The following is a 22,558-nucleotide window of genomic DNA, read 5'->3' as shown; positions in this document are numbered from 1 at the left end:
TTTTGCTGTGATGTGACGTTTCCACCTCTTAGCAAATAGCCGTGCGCTCCAACTGGCGCCAAGCCGAATAGCCCGCACAGCTATTGGCTAAGAGGTGGAAACGTCACCTCTAAGCAAGATAGTGTTCTGCCACGGGCTGCCTGAGCAGGTCAGTGCGGCGAACGCTTCAAGCGAAGGAACTTTCAGCATGAAGTATTTTATACTTCATGACTAAAAGTCCCCTTTATTTGCTCCAATGGTAAATCCTAGCGTTTCACAAAACGCTAGGATTTACCATCGCTTTAACAGTAGGTTATGCACTGTGGTATTAGCCTTTCATGCTGCTATATTCTCACTGTGTGATTGCAATAAATTGTTTTACATTTTGATTGATTAGTAAAGAGAATGGTTTTTCATGTATTCCCCTGTGAAATTACTATTTCTTTCTAATGACACAATGAGTCCATGGATCATCTAATTACTAATGGGATATATCACTCCTGCACAGCAGGAGGCGGCAAAGAGCACCACAGCAAAGCTGTTAAATATCACTTCTCTTCCCTCCCACCCCAGTCATTCTCTTTGCCTATGTTAGAGCAAGGAAGTGGTAAAGTTAGGTGTTAGAAAATGATTCTTCAAGCAAGATTTTATTATTTTTCAAGTAGTGCAATATTGTGCTGCTTTCTAGGGTGTAGCCATAGTCCACGTCAGTCATTTCAGTAGGGCAGTGGTGGCTTTAGAGCAATGGGAACTGGTGGGACATAATTCTCACTGCGCCTCCCATATACTGATGCTGCCCTAACTCTTAAAGCCTGAGTGAAATTACTCTGTCTTTATTTCTTTTCACAGGTCGATGTGAGGGAGAGGACCTCTCAAACCTGGTGAGCTGCCTTGTTGTCGCGCAGATGTGTGAGGTAAGTGCTGACTTTATTATTTCTGGGGCAAGGAAACACTCCGAAAGAAGTGGGCACTTTATTTGTAAGACCGTTATAGAGGGCTCAGAGTGAGGGCACTTTATTATATGTGGGACTCGTAAACTCTCCTATACTGGAGAGGACTTTTAGACAGCCTTTATTATGCAGGCACTGGGGCTGAGAGAGAAAGCTTAGTAAAAGGATGGCTCTGGTGGCTAACTTCTCTCAGCGGTTTAACTTAGAAAAATGCCAACCGGGAGATTTGTTTTTTGGGAACGCCCAAGATGGGCGGATCAATGTAAGGCGGTAATCTGGGTTGCGCGCCACTTTTATTGCGCCTCAGAGTTAGACACATTCACGGAGGAAGATATTCTACTAGGTCTGTCTAGAAATGCATGATTCTCTGACAAACATGCGTTTCTAGGACCGGAGAACGGCTCCATTCCTCTCCTGCTGAGTTACGGATCGTTTTCTTGTGGGAAAGGATAAAGCTCTGGTGTAGTGGGTCAGGTAGGCACCTCAGCAAAGCAGCTGAGGTGTAGAGGTGCTCTATTGCTGCTATTTAGCTGATTTATTCATTCTGCAGTCTCCAGTAAAAAAGTTACGCTTTTAAATTTAAAGAGACAGTAACGTTTTTTTCAATGTTAATTTTTAATAAAAAGTTAATGTTTTTATTTGATAATTTGACCCATTGTGAACCAGAATGGACCAAGGGGCTTTGCAAAATGTCACTTGTTCTTTGCATTTTTATGCCAATGTGGAACCACCAATCCCTTTCTGTTCCTCATGTATTGAGAGGACTTTAAATTATAGGAATAGACTTTTTTTTTCTGAGCCAACATTTTCCAAGACGGATGCTGTTCAGGAGTCTAATGACAATTTTCAATATATGCCGCAGCTTTCTCTTCAAGCGTCCCAAATTTTGCAGCCCACACATGCAGTGTCCTGCGCTTTCTCTCTAGCTCCTCCTGGAGTTACGTTGCAAGACATCGCTTCTCTCATGTCTTCTACAGTTTCTGATGCGTTGTCTGCTTTTCCCATGTTGCAGGGAAAGCGTGAGAGGACAGACTGATTAGATTAGATCCAGGATAGGATAAAAGCCCTTAAGTTGGCTAATTCCTTTATTACTGATGCTTCCCTACAGGTAATCAAACTGGGAGCAAAGATTTCAGGTTTTGCTGTACTAGCCCGCAGAGCTTTATGGTTAAAACCTTGGTCTGCGGATGTGTCATCTAAGTCTAAACTTTTAGCGATTCCTTACACGGGAAAGACCTTGTTTGGACCGTGTTTGACGGAAATAATCTCTGATATTACGGGAGGAAAGGGTCATCTTCTCCCTCAGGATAAGAGAAACAAGCAAAAGGGACGTCAGAGTAATTTTCGTTCCTTTCGAAATTTCAAGGGAAATTCTTCCACTTCCTCTTCCAAGCAAGAACAGTCTAAACCTTCCTGGAGACCCAATCAGTCTTGGAACAAGAGAAAACATTCCAAAAAGCCTACTATTGAATCAAAGACAGCATGAAGGGCCTGCCCCCGATCCGGGACCGGATCTTGTGGGGGGCAGACTTTCCTTCTTCGCTCAGGCTTGGGTTCGAGATGTTCAGGATCCCTGGACAGTAGACATAGTGTCCCAGGGATACAAACTAGAGTTCAAGAATTTTCCTCCCAGAGGCAGGTTTCTGCTTTCAAGATTATCTGTAGACCAGACAAAAAGAGAGGCATTCTTACAATGTGTACGGGACCTCTCCGACCTGGGAGTGATAGTTCCTGTTCCGATGCAGGAACGGGGTTTGGGGTTTTATTCCAATCTGTTTGTGGTTCCTAAAAAGGAGGGAACCTTCAGACTAATTTTAGATCTCAAGAGTCTAAACAAATTCGTCAGAGTACCGTCCTTTAAGATGGAAACTGTTCGTTCCATTCTTCCTTTGGTCCAAGATGGTCAATTTATGACAACGGTGGATTTAAAGGACGCGTACCTGCATGTTCCCATTCACAGGGATCATCATAAGTTTCTAAGGTTTGTATTTCTAGACAAACACTTTCAATTTGTGGCTCTTCCTTTTGGCCTTGCCACAGCTCCCAGAATTTTTTTCTGGGATCCCTGTTAGCGGTGCTCCGATTATGGGGCATTGCAGTGGCGCCCTATCTGGACGACATCCTGGTCCAGACGCCATCTTTTCAACAAGCAAGATCCCACCCGGAAATGTTGTTATCTTTCCTGCGATCTCACGGATGGAAGGTAAATTTGGAAAAGAGCTCCTTAATTCCAAATACAAGGGTAACTTTCTTGGGAACCATAATAGATCCCTATCAATGAAGATTTTTCTGACAGAAGTCAGGAAATCAAAGATTTTCGATTCTTGCCTAGCGCTTCAGTCCGCTCCTCGGCCGTCAGTGGCTCAGTGCATGGAGGTAATCGGGCTGATGGTGGCGGCAATGGACATCCATCCCATTTGCTTGTTTCCACCTCAGACCTCTGCAGTTAAATATGCTCAGTCAATGGAACGGAGATTATGCGGATTTGTCTCCACGAATACAGCTGAAACAGGAGACAAGGGATTCTCTTCCTTGGTGGTTGTCTCAGGATCATCTCTCCCAGGGAACCTGCTTTCGCAGACCCTCTTGGGTAATTGTGACAACAGACGCCAGCCATCTAGGCTCTCTAAAGGCGCAGGGAACTTGGACTCAGAGTCTGTTCTGCCCATAAACATTCTGGAGCTGAGAGCAATCTTCAATGCTCTTCTGGCCTGGCCCCAGTTGACCTCGGCCCAGTTCATCAGGTTCCAGTCGGACTACATAACTTCAGTGGTTTACATCAACCATCAGGGAGGAACGCGGCGTTCCTTAGCCATGACAGAGGTAGCTAAGCTAATTCATTGGGCGGAGACCCACAATTGTTGTCTGTCAGGGATCCACATCCCAGGGGTGGACAACTGGGAGGCGGACTTCCTGAGCAGACAAACCTTTCACCCGGGGGAGTGGGAACTCCATCCGGAAGTGTTTTCCAGCCTGATTCTCAAATGGGGTCAGCCGGAATTGGATCTCATGGCATCTCGGCAGAATGCCAAGCTTACGAGGTCAAGGGACCCTCAGGCTGTACTGATAGACGCCCTGGCGGTACCTTGGAATTTCAGTCTTGCATATCTATTTCCTCCGTTCGCTCTTCTACCTCGGGTCATTGCTCGAATCAAGCAGGAGAGGGCGTCAGTGATCCTCATTGCACCGGCATGGCCTCGCAGGATTTGGTATGCAGATCTGGTAGACATGTCATCTCTTCCATCTTGGAGACTTCAGTTGAAGAAGGACCTTCTACTTCAAGGGCCCTTCTTTCATCCAAATCTAGTTTCTCTGAAGCTGACTGCTTAGAGATTGAATGCTTAATTTTATCCAAGCAGGGATTTTCGGAATCGGTCGTACAGACCATGATTCGGGCTCGTAAACCTGTGACTAGAAAGATTTACAAGATATGGCGTAAATATTTCTATTGATGTGAATCCAAGGGCTACTCTTGGAGTAGAGTAAGGATTCCTAGAATTCTGTCCTTTCTCCAAGAAGGTTTGGAGAAGGGCTTATCGGCAAGTTCCCTAAAGGTTTAAATTACAAAAAAGAGGAAGAATAGAAGCATTATTGGGCACACTTGGAAGGTATATTACCCGATTACAATAGGGTGGAGTGTATATGTAGTGTATAATGATTGATTTAAAACATAACATTTATTCACTAAATATATAAAAAATATTGTGGACCATGCCACCATTTAAACTAAAGTAGGACACAAATATTAAAATAAATAAAAATATTGATAGCACTGCAAACTCTCCTATTTAGGGATGATTCCCCAAATTATCAATTACTCATTGTCTATAATGTGTATGCTTATATATATGGTAACTATAAGATGTCCCATAGATATATATAATATAAGAATATAAGCGGTCTTAAGCAGAGATAATAGTGCTAAGTGGCGTAGCTAAAGTAAGCAAGGACTCATATATAAATTCGCCTGTATTGTAACTATTATAAAAGTGCCGCCGCACCAATACCGATGACCGCTAACAAATTCAAATTAAATATATATTTTTCTATTGCCCAAAAGGGGGCCAACAATTAACCTGTTACCAAATACAATTTTAACCAACAAATTAGGAGGAGAGAAGCAGTGCGAACGCCTAACGTACTTTAACCTATTGTCTAAGTCTCGATGACTACAGGTTACCTTTATAGTTTCCATATAGTATGTCTATGAGGGATATACTGGTATAAAGTGAATGCTCCATCATCCTATTCCAAGAACGCACTATACGTTATCATTTCATTAAGGCCCATTGGACTCATACTTTGGAGTCTGAAAATCCATTTTGTTTCTGCCTTTAAGAGTGCATTCTCGATGTTACCTCCACTTATTCCAAGTGAAACTTTCTGTAGGATCCAACTCTGCAATTCTGGCTTACATTCATGTTTCTCCAGAAAATGTCTTGCTACAGTTGTCAACTTCTTGTCATTTTCAAGGTCATTTCTTGCATTTTTGATGTTGCAAATATGTTCGCCCAGACGTCTTCTAAATTCACGTGTCGACATTCCCATGTACCTTTTATTGAAGTTACATTCTATACAGTAAATTATGTTTTTACTTCTACAATTAAAGAAGTCATTCATAAATATAGTTCCAGATGGAAAAATGTTAATCTGTTTCACATTTTGCATATATGGGCAGAATTTGCGTGTACCACATGCATATGTTCCTTTGAAATCCATTCTCTTCTTGTTAGTTTGTTTTACAAAATGACTTCTGGTGATTTTATCCCTGATTGTAGGGGCTCGTCTCCATCTCATTGCAATTTTGTCTCCAAGGCATTTCGATAGATCTTCATCTGTTTTGAGGATATGTACATGTTGGTTAAGGATATCTCTTATCTCTTTGTGTGCTACGTTAAAGGTCCCTACAAACCGGACTCTATTATCCTGATTCGGTTTTATTTTAGGTTTTAGCAGATCCGGTCTGTCTGTGTGAAGGGCCCTATGATATGCTTTCTTTAAGATACTGTTTGGATATCCTCTAGCTTTTAATCTCTTCTTCATATCATTAGCCTGATTTTTAAAGTCACAAAGATCAGAGCAATTACGTGTCAGCCTGAGAAATTCCCCAAAGGGAATTGCTTTTTTGGTCGATGGGTGATGTGCACTCTGAAAGCTGAGTATCGAATTCGTGGCGGTCTCTTTTCTATACAGATCAGATTTGACCCGGCCAAACATATCCCTTGATATTCTTAGGTTGAGGAATGTCACACTGTCATGTTTAATTTCATATGTTAGACGTAAATTCAAAGTATTTGTATTTAAGATTTCAATGAATTCCTTAAAGAGACGCATGTCTCCTTTCCAAATTAGGAAGACTTCATCTATGTACCTGAGCCACAAGATGATATTATCTGCATATTTTTCCATATTGATACCAAAAACAAACTCACGCTCCCACCACCCCAAATATATATTTGCGTAGGTGGGGGCACATGCAGTCCCCATTGCCGTTCCGCGAATTCGCAGAAAAAATTTATCGTTAAAAATGAAAAAGTTGTGGCTCAGTATGAAAGTTAGTAGTTTGACTAGGAAGTTGTTTTTCTGGATATTTTCAGATGCTTCCATTTGGAGATAATAGTTAACAGCATGGCAGCCCCATTTGTGTTCAATTGATGTATACAATGACTCTACATCGCAAGTTGCTAAGAGCATGTCATCCTCAAGGGTCATACCTTCTATTTTACTAAGGACATCCATTGTGTCCCTAGTGTATGAGGGGAGTGTAAGGACAATATTTCTTAAATGTAGATCCAAATATCTTGATGCCTGCTCACAAAGGCTACCAATACCTGCCACAATTGGTCTGCCTGGAGGTATTGTTTTATTCTTATGTATCTTTGGCAGCAGGTAAAAAGTAGCAGTTTTAGGATTCTCTACTGCCAAGAACTTCAGTTCCTTTTCATCAATCAGGCCGTCCTTTTTGGCATTGTTAATTAGGGTACAATACATTCTCAAATAATCACTGGTTGGGTTATTCCATAGAAATTTGTAGCAATTAGTGTCCCCTAGTTATGCCTATTTAGGTGTGAGTATCAAATGCCATACTAATATACATTCTAATGGTGTGAATGAGGTTATTTCGATAACCCTATGAAAGTATCTGACATCTGAGATGTTTTTATACATTAGTATGTGCGACTCTCTATTTTTTCTGACAGTTTTAGCCGGATAGTGAGCGAACTTCAAAGTCCTATGTGTATGGGGATAGGATGTAAACATTCAACTTTAAAATCCACATAGGATGATAGATATAATGATGTATTCTGAGTAATTTTTCCTCTAATTATCATCATCCCGGAACGTATTTTACTGCGGTAAATGATGGGCTATCTGACAGGTGGGCGTGTTAGACAAACGTCACGATATGCTCACACGTTATTGGTTTGATGGAACACACCCTCTGCCAGTCCAATCGCATGATGAGTTACGCGATTGGTTGTAGTCTGATTGACGTCCTCTCTTACTGCACAGGATTGGCCGGCTGGCCTTTTTAAGGAAGCTTTGGTGGATGATCAGGTTGCCTTTGATAAAGCAGATGCGAAACACGCGTTAGGCGTTTGCACTGCTTCTCTCCTCCTAATTTGTTGGTTAAAATGATATTTGGTAACAGGTTAATTGTTGGCCCACTTTTGGGCAATAGAAAAATATATATTTAATTTGAATTTGTTAGCGGTCATCGGTATTGGTGCGGCGGCACTTTTTATAATAGTTACAATACAGGCGAATTTATATATGAGTCCTTGCTTACTTTAGCTACGCCACTTAGCACTATTATCTCTGCTTAAGACCACTTATATTCTTATATTATATATATCTATGGGACTTCTTATAGTTACCATATATATAATCATACACATTATAGACAATGAGTAATTGATAATTTGGGGAATTATCCCTAAATAGGAGAGTTTGCAGTGCTATCAATATTTTTATTTATTTTAATAATTGTGTCCTACTTTAGTTTAAATGGTGGCATGGTCCACAATATTTTTTATATATTTAGTGAATAAATGTTATGTTTTAAATCAATCATTATACACTACATATATACTCCACCCTATTGTAATCAGGTAATATACCTTCCAAGTGTGCCCAATAATGCTTCTATTCTTCCTCTTTTTTGTAATTTAAGCCTTTAGGGAACTTTCCGATAAGCCCTTCTCCAAACCTTCTTGGAGAAAGGATTCCTAGAATTCTGTCCTAACTCTACTCCAAGAGTAGCCCTTGGATTCACACCAATAGAGATATTTACGCCATATCTTGTAAATCTTTCTAGTCACAGGTTTACGAGCCCGAATCATGGTCTGTATGACCGATTCCGAAAATACCTGCTTGGATAAAATTAAGCATTCAATCTCTAAGCAGTCAGCTTCAGAGAAACTAGATTTACATATACACTCCACCCTATTGTAATCGGGTAATATACCTTCCAAGTGTGCCCAATAATGCTTCTATTCTTCCTCTTTTTTGTAATTTAAACTTGTATATTTGGCATTAGGCACTACCTCCCTCTGATACATAGGTTTACTCTGAGAGGGGTTTTAGGAATATTACCTATATATCTTTCCCACCTTCCCTAAAGGTTATTAGGGACGTATTTCCAAGTTCCCTAAAGGGTCAAATATCTGCCTGGTCTATTTTGTTACATAAACGTCTGGCGGACGTACCAGATGTGCAATCGTTTTGTCAGGCCTTGGTCAGGATCAGGCCTGTGTTCAAACCAGTTACTCCTCCCTGGAGTCTTAATTTGGTTCTTAAGGTTCTTCAAGGGGCTCCGTTTGAGCCTATGCATTCCTTAGATATTAAGTTGTTATCTTGGAAAGTTTTGTTTCTTGTTGCTATTTCATCTGCTCGTAGAGTGTCAGAGCTCTTGGCATTACAGTATGATTCTCCTTACCTTATTTTTCATTCGGATAAGGTAGTTTTACGTACCAAATTAGGGTTTCTCCCTAAAGTCGTTTCTGACCGGAGCATAAATCAGGAGATTGTTCCTTCTTTATGTCCTAATCCTTCTTCTCAGAAGGAACGGCTTTTGCACAACCTAGACATGGTACATGCACTAAAATTCTATTTACAGGTGACTAAGGATTTTTGTCAGTCTTCTGCCTTGTTTGTGGTTTTCTCGGGAAAACGTAAGGGACAGAAAGCTACGGCTACTTCTCTTTCTTTTTGGCTGAAGAGTATCATACGTTTTGCATATGAAACTGCTGGACAGCAACCTCCAGAGAGAGTTTCGGCTTATTCCACGAGAGCTGTTGCTTCCTCATGGGCATTCAAAAATGAAGCTTCTGTGGAACAGATTTGCAAGGCTGCAACTTGGTCCTCTCTTCACACTTTTTCAAAATTCTATAAATTTGATACTTTTGCCTCTGCTGAGGCCGCTTTGGGAGAGAGGTTCTTCAAGCAGTGGTGCCGTTTAGGTTCCCTGTTTTGTCCCTCCCTTATCTGTGTACTCTAGCTTGGGTATTGCATCCCATTAGTAATTAGATGATCCGTGGACTCATTGTGTCATTAGAAAGAAAACAAAAAATTTATGCTTACCTGATAATAAATTTATTTCTTTGAAACGATGAGTCCACAGCCCGCCCTGTTTTTTAGACCGGGTATGAGTAACACCTCTGCATCTTGTTACTTCCCTTCTCTCCTTTTACTTTGGTCGAATGACTGGGGTGGGAGGGAAGGGAGGTGATATTTAAAAACTTTGCTGTGGTGCTCTTTGCCGCCTCCTGCTAGGCAGGAGTTATATATCCCATTATTAATTAGATGATCCGTGGACTCATCGTGTCAAGAAATAAATAAATTTATCAGGTAAGCATAAATTTTGCTATTGTTTGTTCCATACTATCGGCTAGATTACGAGTTGTGCATTGGGGTAAAAAAGCAGTGTTAACGGGTCCTAACGCTGCTTTTTTACGCCCGCTGGTATTGCGAGTCTTGAAGGTTTAGGGTCACCGCACACTTCTTTGGCCTTACCGCAGAGCGACTTACGTAAACTTCGTAACGTCTTTTTTCTATGGGACTTCCATAGCGCCGGTATTAAGAGTTTGTCCTTGGAGGCCAAAAAGTGAGCGGTACGCCCTACCCCGTCAAGAGTCCTAACGCATTTAAAAGTCAGTAGTTGAGTTTTATGGTACAACGCCGTAACATAAAACTCATAACTAAAGTGCTAAAAATTACACTAAAACCCATAAACTATTTATTAACCCCTAAAGGCCCTCCCGCATCGCAAATACTAAAATAAAATAATACATTTTGTTTTCTTTGCTATTGGTCTAACATCACATAATTATAAGGTAAAAATGCAGCAATAAAAATGTGCATTGCTTACAAGAACATCTTGCATTCAGATTTGCAGACCAGGAAAGGCTAGGGGGCGGGATTGAAAAAATTTAAAATTTATGTTTACTTAATTTATTTTTTTTGAGGTGGTGAGAGTCCATGATTTTATTAATACTGGGATTCAACTACTGGCCACTAGGAGGAGGCAAATATTCCCTCCCAACTAATTGATTAGCCAGTCTAACATATAGCCAAGTAAGGAGTAGGAGAAAGGTAGGAAAGGACAGAACAGGATAATGAGGTGCAAAAATAGAACTGCAGCTAGCAAAATTTAAAATAAATAAATAGGGTGGGCCTTGTGGACTCTCACCACCTTGAAATTAATTAATTTATCAGGTAAGCATAACTTCTTTCGTAAGTAAGAGAGTGCATGGGGGCGGGGGCGGGGGCAGGCGTGTGCACAGGAGCAGGTGGGAAACGCTACACTATGAAATAAAGTGGGAGAGAGGGAATTGTGATCTAAGGGATCTGGGAGGGGGTGGGGGTTGGTTTGTGAGGGGGGAAGCTACACTACAGAAAAATATGAAAAAATAAACATTTTATTGTAAACTGGGTACTGGCAGACAGCTGCCGGGGGGGGGGGGGGAAGGGGGGGGAAGCTACACTACATTTTATTGTAAACTGGGTACTGGCAGTCAGCTGCCAGTACCCAAAATGGCGCACAATAAGGTAGAGGGGAGGGTTAGAGAGCTGTTTGGGGGGAGATCAGGGAGGTTAGGGGCTAAGGGGGTATCCTACACAGCAGAATATGTTGTAAAAAAAAACTTTATTTTAGTACTGGCAGACTTTCTGCCAGTACTTAAGATGGCGGGGACAATTGTGGGGTGGGGGAGGAAAGAGAGCTGTTTGGGAGGGATCAGGGGGTGTCATGTGTCAGATGGGAGGCTGATCTCTACACTAAAGCTAAAATTAACCCTGCAAGCTCCCTACAAGCTACCTATTTAACCCCTTCACTGCTGGGCATAATACAAGTGTGGTGCGCAGCAGCATTTAGTGGTCTTCTAATTGCCAAAAGCAACGCCAAAGCCATATATGTCTGCTATTTCTGAACAAAGGGGATCCCAGAGAAGCATTTACAACCATTTGTGTCATAATTGCACAAGCTGTTTGTAAATAATTTCAGTGAGAAACCTAAAGTTTGTAAAAAAAAAGTTTGTGAAAAAGTGAACGATTTTTTTTATTTGATTGCATTTGGCGGTGAAATGGTGGCATGAAATATACCAAAATGGGCCTAGATCAATACGTTGGGTTGTCTTCTAAAAGAAAAAATATATACATGTCAAGGGATATTCAGGGATACCTGACAGATATCGGTGTTCCAATGTAAATATTGCTACTTTTGAAAAAAAAGTGGTTTAGAAATAGCTTTGCTGTGGTGCCTTTTGCCGCCTCCTGCTACTTGTATTTATTGCCCTATAACTTGCAAAAAAAGCAAAGAACATGTAAACATTGGGTATTTCTAACTCAGGGCAAAATTTAGAAACTATTTAGCATGGGTGTTTTTTGGTGGTAGTAGATGTGTAACAGATTTTGGGGGTCAAAGTTAGAAAAAGTGTGTTTTTTTTTCATTTTTTCCTCTTATTTTATAATTTATTTTATAGTAAATTATAGGATATGATGAAAATAATGGTATCTTTAGAAAGTCCATTTAATGGCGAGAAAAACTGTATATATTTTTATGTGTGGGTACAGTAAATGAGTAAGAGGAAAATTACAGCTAAACACAAACACAGCAGAAATCTAAAAATAGCCTTGGTCAGAAAGTGCTGTGGTCCTTAAGGGGTTAAAACAATGCATTCAATTTCCAAGCCGTCAAGTTGAGAGATTTTTTATAATTAAACAAACCCTGAGACAAAAGGATGTGGCAACGATGGAGAGACCACGGAGGATGTTAGACATTTGAACCATGTCCGCAAGCCAAGTAAGTTCTGTTGGTGCAATTGATAGCTCCTACTATATTCGAGCTATCACTCTCTGAAGCAGATCAGTAGGAGGAAATATGTATGCCAAGAGAATGGAGCAAGGAGTTGCTAGCTAGAGCATCTATAACTTTACCTGAGAATCTCTGGACCTCACAAAATATCTGGGAAGCTTGTTGTTTAATCGAGAAGCCATTAGGTCTGTCTCTAGAAGACTCTACCTTTTTAACTATCTGAAGAGATCTGCATGAAGAGAACATTCCTCCTGGATGAAGGGATTGGCAACCAAGATAATCCGCTTCCCAGTTTTTCACATATAGAATATGAATCTCAGAAATTATAGAACAATTGTCCTCTGTCTATTGGAGAGTTCTGGACACCTTCGTCGCTAAAGAGCTGCAAGTTTTTCCTTGGTTATTGATATATGCCACTGCAGTTAGTGTCCGATTAAAAACGCAAAAAGGCTCCTGCTTTAGAAGAAGCCAGCTCTAAAGAAAACTGAAGATCGCACAGTTTTCTAACGCATGTATTGGTAACCTCGCCTTTAGAGGAGAGCAAACTCGCTGCGCTCTTCTGGACCCCCTTACTGTGCCCCAAACTAGGATACTTGCGTCAGCCATTATTATTGTCCAGGATGGGCGAAGAAAGAAAACCCCCAGAGAAATGGATTGAGCTCTTTGGAAAATCTTTCCTCCATCCCTGTTGCTGAAAAAATAACAAGAGATTTGTTTCTATTAGAAATTGCTAAATGAAAAGATGGAGCTCTGATTACAGATGAGGGTTGCCAGAACCATTGTGAACATTCTGGGAGCAGTAGCTAGACCAAATGGTAAAGCTACAAACTCGAAAACCTTGTTTTGAAAGACAAATCTGAGAAACTGATAATGTTCCCTGTGAATAGGGATATGAAGATAGGCATCCTTCAGATCTATGGTCGAGGTGAATTTTCAATGTTGAAGTAGAGGAAGGATAGTTCTAATTATTTTCAATTTGAAGGTCCATAGAGTCATCAGAACTCTTATAAGATAGATTGGCACATCATAAAGTTGAGGGTGCAGCAGCACAAGCCATACTAACTACTAATCTGAATAAAAAACCTACTTGTTTAAACGCCTTTCTATGGTAACACTCTAGTTTCATGTCCATAGGATCTTTGAACAAAGTACTGACTTCTAACGGAATAGTAATATGCTTCACTAAAAAAGAAATGGTACTGCTACTGTCTACCTTAGGTATGGACTCCCAAAGATCCAAATTAGAAGATTTAAAAGGAAGCAAATTTTTACATTTTAAAGCTGGGTTATTAGGAATACCAGGCTTTGCCCATTCCTTGGTAGTGATTTCATAAATTGCATCTGGTACAGGAAAAAACTTAAGGAGCCTTATTTTACAGCAGGCTTGAAATTAAATCTACTTGCTTAACTGACGTATCCTCTGCCGGATTAGGTTCTTGTACTCCTAACATATATAATATTGGTATACCAATTTAAACATAAAGGTAGATGATTCAGAATCCTGTTTGGTGACAGACTCTTGCTCATCGGAAATATATTTACTCTCAGAAGACAAATTTGAGGAGTCTGAGTCTAAACCTTTAGGAGATTTTTCGCTAGTTTCATTTTTAGCGAACCAGAATAGGAAGCAAAATCCACAGTTGTTTGATTGTCAGATTTAGATCTTTTACGCTTACTTGAAGGAGGCATAGGTGCCAACATTTCAGACAGTGGAGCTTACAAAATCTTTAAAACCTTGAGATTACTTTAGAGACAAGAGCAGCATTAGATTTCTTGGCCAACAACAGGTAATCCATACAAGAATTGTTGTGCTTGGGGGTTCAATAGCAACTAATTTGCAAAATACATGTATAAATTGAATAGTAAAATCAGTAGATCTCTCTAAAGGATTTACATTTGCAGAATTGGGGAGAATTTAAGTATGCTCAATTAGTTACAAAAAAAATAAAATAAAGATAGACAAATAATACACCACAGAAGTTATTCTGAATATAAGCAGAATATAAATAATTCAGGATTTTTTTCCAGAAAATCCTAGAATAGCAGGAGATGAGAAAGCTGCTGCAAGCTGAAAACCTAACCATTAATGGACAAGAGTGAAAAATAAGTTCTGAAAATAATTTGTAGCTAACAAAAAACTCTTGACAATTGTCAATTATTCAGTACTATTTAATAAAATTGAAATTAGTGTAAATCATACCCCCTTGTAGCTATATCAAAGTGTTATGAGAAGCACTAAAGATGTTGTAAAGTCACAAGAAAATTATTCAGAAAAAATACACTGTCCATTCACTCACTAAACAGGTTTTAAGCACACATATCTCTCCTGAAATAATATGCTAGACTAAGAAATTGTATGGTGGTGTACACTGGCTAATTTTTTTTTCCTGACTGATATACTGTGTCATACCTGTGCCTACTAATAGCCGGTGGGCTATTTGAGTGCACCCATGAAATAGAACTTACCTGAAACTGCACTCACACGTACAAAAATGCCTGCTTCCAGTAGAGTGTCCATTCAGTGCTTTGTACATCACAGCAGAGGATCCCTGTAAGGAGTATCTCTATAACCCAACAGGAGGAGGCTAGGGGACCGGTCCCTGTGACACCTGTGGTAGTCTTGTGAATAACTCCTTAACAGGAAGTAATTGTCTCACTACCCCCATACTCCAATCTTCCCTCTGTCTTTCTGTACCATCTCTTTGTGGAAACAAATGTGTCTCTCAACAAAGAATCATAAGAGCACCTCAATTCTTCACCTGCCTCCTATGAGGCAAAGACTAGACTGGCTAATCAGTGAGGTGTGATGGATAGAATACTCTTGAAGTTTTTGCCAATCTTTGCCTCCTCCTAGTGGCTGGGAATTGAATCCCAGGAAAACATACACGGCAGCCAAAGCCCAGTTCTGTTTGAAGAGAATAGCTTGATGTGGAGCAGGGCTGCAGAGCAAAAGTGTTAAATGTTCCTGCATGTACTCCCTTGTTACTGCAGACATGTTGCATTTTCTGTGATGACATCCCAGATCACAGCATCTCAGAGCTGTGGTTAACTGTTTTCCAAAATAAAAAGTTGCACAAAGCACTTAAAAAATACATTCCAAAGTACACTTACACTCATTAACCTTGTCTAATACAAATTATTTAAAAAAAACCAACAAAAGTTATAAGCGATCAAAGATATGTTAGAAAAAACAGCTTCAGCATTGAGATATATACATATCTAAATATATATATATATATATAATGTGTGTGTGTGTGTGTGTGTGTGTGTACATATGTATTTATATGTGTATATTTGTATGTACAGACATATATACATCCTCAAGGCACATGCTGTGATCTGAGATGTCATCGCAAAAAAAGCAGTATATATTCTCTGCAGAAAGAATGGGACACAGGCAGGAACTGTTGGCTGTTTTGCTTTGCAGCGCTTCTCTGCATCAGACTATTCTCTTCAAACAGTGCATCCAGAACAAAGTGTTTGAAGAGAACAGTCAAATGTGGAGCAGCACTGCAAATCAGCAGTGCATTGATTATTGACTGGCTCTCAGGGATTTTTTCACAAGACATTTTAAAAACTTAACAAAATTTGGGGGGCATGGCCAAGAGGCAGTCATGGCGGACGGAAAATCTCACAGCTCCGAAGCTTGACAAACTAAACTAATGATTTTCCATAGAGCCATCTGCAGCCTGACCAGATCAATTATATATTTGGCTTGCTGAAACTACCCACATCTGAAATACATGCTGTTACCACCACTCCGCAAATCGAGTTTATAAGCGGAAGCAGATTGATATGAGACAGAGGCCTACCACACAGATCCTTATACTATCCTCACGCAGATACAATCAACGAAACTAAAGCGGGGGAGGCACCTAGTCATATTACTGGGACGCTAATAGAGGAGAACATCAGACACCTCTACAATACCCCTTGTCCCCAGCCGCTACATTACAGACTGCCCACAGCGCACTATGGAGATAGAGATGAATACGGTGGTGGCCCTCCTCGAAGGCCTAGGACAATGGATGGATCTAAAATATAGCAAGCTTGCTCTCGACATTCGCTCACTGGGTGCAAGGGAGGACCGCCCCAACACTCATACTGTGCCAAATGAGACAGCAGTGGGGCGATCCCGAGGGGAGCAGTGCTCAGACGCTCAAACATATACGAGGAAATGTGCTACCACAATACTGCACATCCCTCCGTACACATCCAGACCTCCCACCTACTTAGCATTCGAAGCAACGATTAGTCTGATGGACATGGGGGAAAGCTTCTCTTATGAGCAGACCGAGCGTGAGTTAAACCTCTCTCCAATGCTTTCTTCATCCGGAGTAGCCACACTCCCATCTCAGCCCAGACCCCCATGCTGGGCACTTTGGTCCGCCAGCCCACTCAGCCAAGTTTGAGGCCGAAGATACCATCTAACCCACCCTCCCGACGACGACTACAGAATCTTCACTCCATAATAATGAGATCTGCTGGGCAGCAAACTAACATCCCTAATAAAGCTCCATTATCCAGTCACATACCCACGATAACCCACAATAACTTTGGGGTGGCTTATACGCAGAATTATGAGAAATGTGAGCAGCTCAGAAAAGCTCCCACACAAGCTCATATTGGACAGTTGATTGACTCTTTTGATTCGGGAGGATAGTTCTATTGTCTGTCTGCCTGACAAGTAGGTCTGTTCCATAAGACACTACCGCAGTTAAACAGTTTTAAGTTACAAAGGTTAAGACTACCAGCACCCTGTGCATTAGCATTACTTATCACTCTAGGATATATTGACTTATTGTGCAGAGAATGCATGCATGTTGTGTGTTTATATATATATATATATATATATATATATATATAATCTGTTTACATTTGGTTAGCCGAAGATGTTCCTAATTAACGGGCAACACAGATCTCAGAGTACCTTTCGTCCCACTAGGACCTTAGTCGCTCCTTTATAGGCCCCTGACCGTGCCATTATATATACCAGTGAATTTTGTGGGTAGTTATTAGACTACGCAACTAATCTATTATAAGCACCTAGACACCTTTGTATTAGATAGGGACGTAGATATCTCCACTGCTCTTAGGATGGGCTCCTTACACTTAGCATTTGACCCTACTTCATTGGTGAGCCACTGTTGCATATTTTCTAATTGTGATTGTTTGGAGTACCATGCCTAATTGCCATTTATGAGGGCATAGCTTCCCATAGCGTGACCTCCCAGCCCAGAAAAAACATACAACTACATGGCTACTTGTCTCATCGGCAGATACGGTACAATTAAGGTCATAAACAGGTTGCATACTTCATATGGCTACCATACCCACATGCCTAGATGTCAATATTAGCTATAACCTAAATACCGCATCTGCAATCACTGAAACCTTATATGAATAGGTGTAGATGGTAACTGGCCCATTACATGAGTATTAAACCTTCACTATTGATACATACGTATAATTTTATTCACCCTCAGTAGCCTTTATTCCCAATCTCCGCCTTTGGAGTAAGCAAACCCCTAAACAATAGAATCATATACCCCTTAAACACACAACTCTATGTTATCACTATTATAGGGCTCCTTGTTCATATCCATAGCTAGCTAGATCCTAGGAGTGCCCACTGCTCCCCTGGGGAATGCACCTTAGAAAGATGAAGGGTTTGGTCACCTCTAATTGCTCATGGACCTATTGTCAACCTTAGATATGGGGATTAAGAACTAGGAATCGACCTGCCACTATATATGTCTTCCGTACCTCATAATTGTCCTTACCATTAACATCTTCTAGGTAATTAGTACTGGGACAATGTATTGATGATTTGTGTCTCAGATTTAAGCCAATGGTTTGTGATATTGTACACCCCCTACAATCTATGGTTGCTTATGACGTGTTGCTCAACTCGGTGATAGTGCTCTGTTATATATTCCATAGACTACACAATGACCATAAGGGAATCCTACCAGTTCATGAGCCTCATCATAATCACATTAACAATATCTTACCACCTCACCCCCTCCCTTTTTACTTTTGAGCAGTTCTTGCCTGTTGTTATCCCCCCACCCCTTTATCTACTTCATTTACTATTATACACTAAATGTAGACCGCCGGAAAAAAAAAAGATCCCTTTAAGTTAATTTCACTTACTTTTCCATTGATTGTTTCATAGATGCGTATATTGCTTGCCTATAATTGGATTTTTTTTTTTGCCATATTCTGTTACATTGCCATAGACTCTTTTATATAGTGGGAACGTTATATGGTATTCCTCCATCAACATTTTCTTTATTCCCTTCAAAAGAATCAACACTGACATACACACCTTTGGATTCATACATTTTTGGTATGGCTTATAATGTATTGTTTCAACCAGCATATATTATATACATGTACTGTAACTAAACAAATGCCTTGTACTTTGAATATCTAATATCTCAATTAAAAAAAAACAAAAAAAAACTTAACATTTTTTTTCTTTGCAGCTAATTTGCAATGCAATATTCAACTGCTACACAATATTATAAAACGTTAAAATGTGCTTTATTCTCCAGTTAATCAACACATTGCAATATTGAACTGGTTCTTTAGTGTAACTGCCTAATTTAAAACTTTATTTCTAAATTATCTGCAGAAAAATTTTCACTAAAAAATCTAATCGCAGAAAGTGGATAAAAGTTCTGCCTTGGGGCATTTTGCTAGTAATCTGTTGTTTTGTATTTTTTTTCTCTGATATTCTCTGCTGGAGCCTATTACGTGGCAAGGTTAGGCTTTTTTTTTTTTTTTTTTTAAATCTTTATTTATAACTAATAAAAGGTACAAAAAATAAATACAAATTGTATTCTCAACCCACCTCGCAGGGTGTGATAATAAACACAAACAACAATAATACAATACATTCAAATAGCATACAGTTGGAATTATGGTAATAGGCATCTTCAAGTGGTTAATAAATATAGAACAGTACCACAGTATTGGGATTTTTAATATTATTAAAACTTAACCTAAAATACAAACAAATAAACAGACAAAAAAAAAAAGGGAAATGGAGAAAACCCCCTCAACTTCTTCCTCTTCCTCTACCCCAATCCCTCCCCCTCACCAAGGTTAGGCTTGTGAAGTTAAATTACAGGAAAGGGGACTAAAATCAGTAATACAATTGTATTACAACATCGTTTCAATATGCAGAATCAAACATTACAATCTCAAAGAGTTTTAGGGGCTGATTTATCAAGGGCCTGCCTGCTCTGAATGGCGGACAGCAATCAACCCGATCAGATATGATCGGGCTGATTGACACCCCTTGCTAGTGACCGCGAATCTACAGGGGGCGGCATTGCACAAGTAGTTCAACAATGTCTGTCGGACATGATACGCTACAGCATATAATGTCGGACAGACATTATTAAATCAGCCCCTTAGTGTCCCTTTAATAATACGTGTTAAATATTAAACAATTACAACTTATGTTTGTGATAAAATGTTACCCTTCAGATCAGATATATGGTGTCACAATAGTTTTGACAAATGATACACAAATGGTGTGTGAAGAGGATATTCGTATAAATTACAATTTCACATAAAGTTTTTACTTGGATAAAAAAAAAAAAAAGGATTTGTCTCTGTTAAATAATAATTTCTTGACTCACAAGTTTCAACTGAATTTAACGTCTTAACTTTTTTTTTGTTTAAATTGTTATTGGAGACTTTTTTTTTGTTTAAATTGTTATCAGAGACTTTTTTTTGTTTAAATTGTTATCGGAGACTTTTTTTTGTTTAAATTGTTATCGGAGACTCCCTTAACCATTTTAATTGGCCTGCCCAGCTCTTGTCTGGGAACACTGCAGGCTCACAGAGAAGGCACCGAGCGCAGGCGGCATCTCCCACATCACCTCCTGCTGTACTTTACGTAGCCTTGTAGAGAGCCATTACATAGCATGTAAAAGGCTGCTACATATTGCACTTCAATACTCTACAGTCCTTTAGTTGCCATGGTGTTATTTTATCTATCATCAAAGTTCTAGAACAGTATCCCAGTATTACAATATATAATCTAAAAAATACACTCTAATGCAGAGCTTTCCAAACTTTTCATGTTGGTGACACACTTTTTAAACCAACATCATTTTGCGACACAGTAATTCAGATCTACTAGCAAACAGGAGGTTAAACTACCTTGTTTTAAAAGATATGGTCACATACATAAATTATAACAAAATGTATTTACAAGTAACAGTATGTATGTGCAAGAATTAAAAAAAACAGTTTAATAACACCAATAGCTATTTACTGTTTTAATGGGATGTATGAGGTTAATGAGATGAAAACCGTTTCGGAATATTTGGTGGAATATTAGATAAAGACACTCGCATTTTTAAGCTTCCACTTCCTATCCATATATCAAGAGCAAGAGCAGCAATGCACTACTGGGAGCTAGCTGCAAAAAAAACAAAACACTTTGACTTCTGACTTCAGCTAAGCGTTTAAGCTGCCACTCTCAGAGCTTGGCAAGTCCGACTGCCCACGCTGCGAATACACTGCTATCCCACTCACTGACTACACATGCAGTCATGAGCCGATTGAGAAGACTACACGTGCAGTCAGGAGCCAATGTGCTGCCAATGGGAATAGTTTCAGTTCCCACTGAGCTGCACCAATAGGTTCAGATGATCTGTGACCCACTAGGTATCAATCACGTGTCAACCATGTGATATGCATAGCCGGCAAGCGCAAAGTCGGAAACCAAAAAAATATGTAAATTCAAAAAAATTTGTGCTGAAGCAGGGACACACCTACACACTGCCGCCGACACACTAATATGTCACGACACACAGTTTGGAAAGCACTGCTCTAATGAAACGTTAATATATGTAATATATCCCATAAACCATTTGTCACACTGGGAAAGTAGAGAGACTGAGGAGAGCGGTCAGTCCTATTGTCTTTTCTTACTTATCCTCCGAGCCTTTGGCGTAAATGACATAGCTATCTTCTTTAGACAGAAGCAGCTGAAAAAATAAATTCAACCTGCTGTACCAGTAGTTCAGAAAGACCAGGGAAACACTGATCTGATTTAAAAAAAAAAGCTGTTATAAAGCAATCTATACAGTTAGTAATGTGTTGTTCCCCCAGCTTGTTTGCAGTTACTTCAGGCTTAACAGTTCCAAAGAGCACGGCAAATTAGCACTTAGACTTGGCTCCTAGAAATGTGAGTTCTAATGTTGCCCTATGATCTAAAATTATACTGCACTTCAATCTGCAAGATGGCTATTTTTATTCCCAAATACACATTCCCACCTCTAGACTGCTGGTAGTACAGTCATTATGGTGCCTTGGAACTATAGTTCCCAGCATGCTACACAGTCAGTTTTATTGATTACTGCACTGTAGCATGGTGCATATCTTGTAATCATAGAGTAATCCAACAAGTTTCATATTGTCACTGACGTAAAACAGACAAGAATACACTCTTTTTTTTTTAAAAAAAAATGGCGTACAGTCTTTTAAAGGCTTGGTCTCATTATAGCACTATATATGTTAAATGGAGTGCCATTTATGTAGCTAATCTTATGTTACTAGTAGATTCTCTCTTGCCCCACTGCATAGTGTGAGGATAGAAATATAGCGTCTATTAAAAATCTAGCTACTCCTTAGAGATCAGTTAGACAATTTGTAAATGTCTGGGTATCAACCAATGAATGAGGAAATTCCTCTCTCTGTATATTCATTTCACTCTTCTCTATATCCCACTATTTCTCTTTGTCTCGCTCTTTTCTGACTTTTCTCCTACTTTTTGTTTCTTCTTCTTTCTCTACTCTCTCATTCCTAATTAATGTTACACTCTACTTCAACTGCATTGTTATCTTTATCAGCTCCTCTCTCCCCATCTGTCTTCCATATTTATATTGCTCTCATCCAGCTCGTTAAGAAATGCTCTGATTACCTGCTATAATTACATTTAATTTCCTTTGCCTCAGATTGGTGATTGCTCCTATTTTTAGGAATAAGAAACCTTGAGTTCTCTGTCATACAAGAAAATCATATTTTCTTAATGTAAAATTACAATAAAATATCTCTTAAATGTATATCTTTTTTTTTTTTTTTCTAGGTGGTAACAAGCTACTTATGAGGAGTGTCTGCTATCTCAGCAGGGGACACTGTCACAATGCCACAGCAGCACTCGGAGCTTCAGGCCTATTCAGTACCGCTCATTCAGCCAGACCTGCGCAGGGAGGAGGCAATTCATCAAATTACAGACACCCTGCAACATTTGCAGAGTGTAGCTAACGACATATTTGACAGGTACCCT

The 22,558-nt window shown here is 39.7% G+C and overlaps 1 protein-coding gene across 1 annotated transcript in view; it reads left to right on the top strand.

Moving 5' to 3' along the window:
* LOC128664121 (WASH complex subunit 1) overlaps positions 1 to 22,558 on the top strand; it is an 86,779-nt gene that overhangs the window by 15,871 nt on the left and 48,350 nt on the right. The window contains exon 2 of the mRNA XM_053718817.1: positions 22,358 to 22,551. Coding sequence (XP_053574792.1) covers positions 22,415 to 22,551 — 137 coding nt within the window. The 5' untranslated portion in view covers positions 22,358 to 22,414. The remainder of the gene's footprint in view (positions 1 to 22,357; positions 22,552 to 22,558) is intronic.

The sequence above is a fragment of the Bombina bombina genome, chromosome 6, assembly GCF_027579735.1.
Source record: "Bombina bombina isolate aBomBom1 chromosome 6, aBomBom1.pri, whole genome shotgun sequence".
In the NCBI taxonomy this organism is placed as follows: Eukaryota; Metazoa; Chordata; class Amphibia; order Anura; family Bombinatoridae; genus Bombina; species Bombina bombina.
Note: the sequence above shows the minus strand (reverse complement) of the source record. Positions and strands in the feature narration are given on the sequence as shown.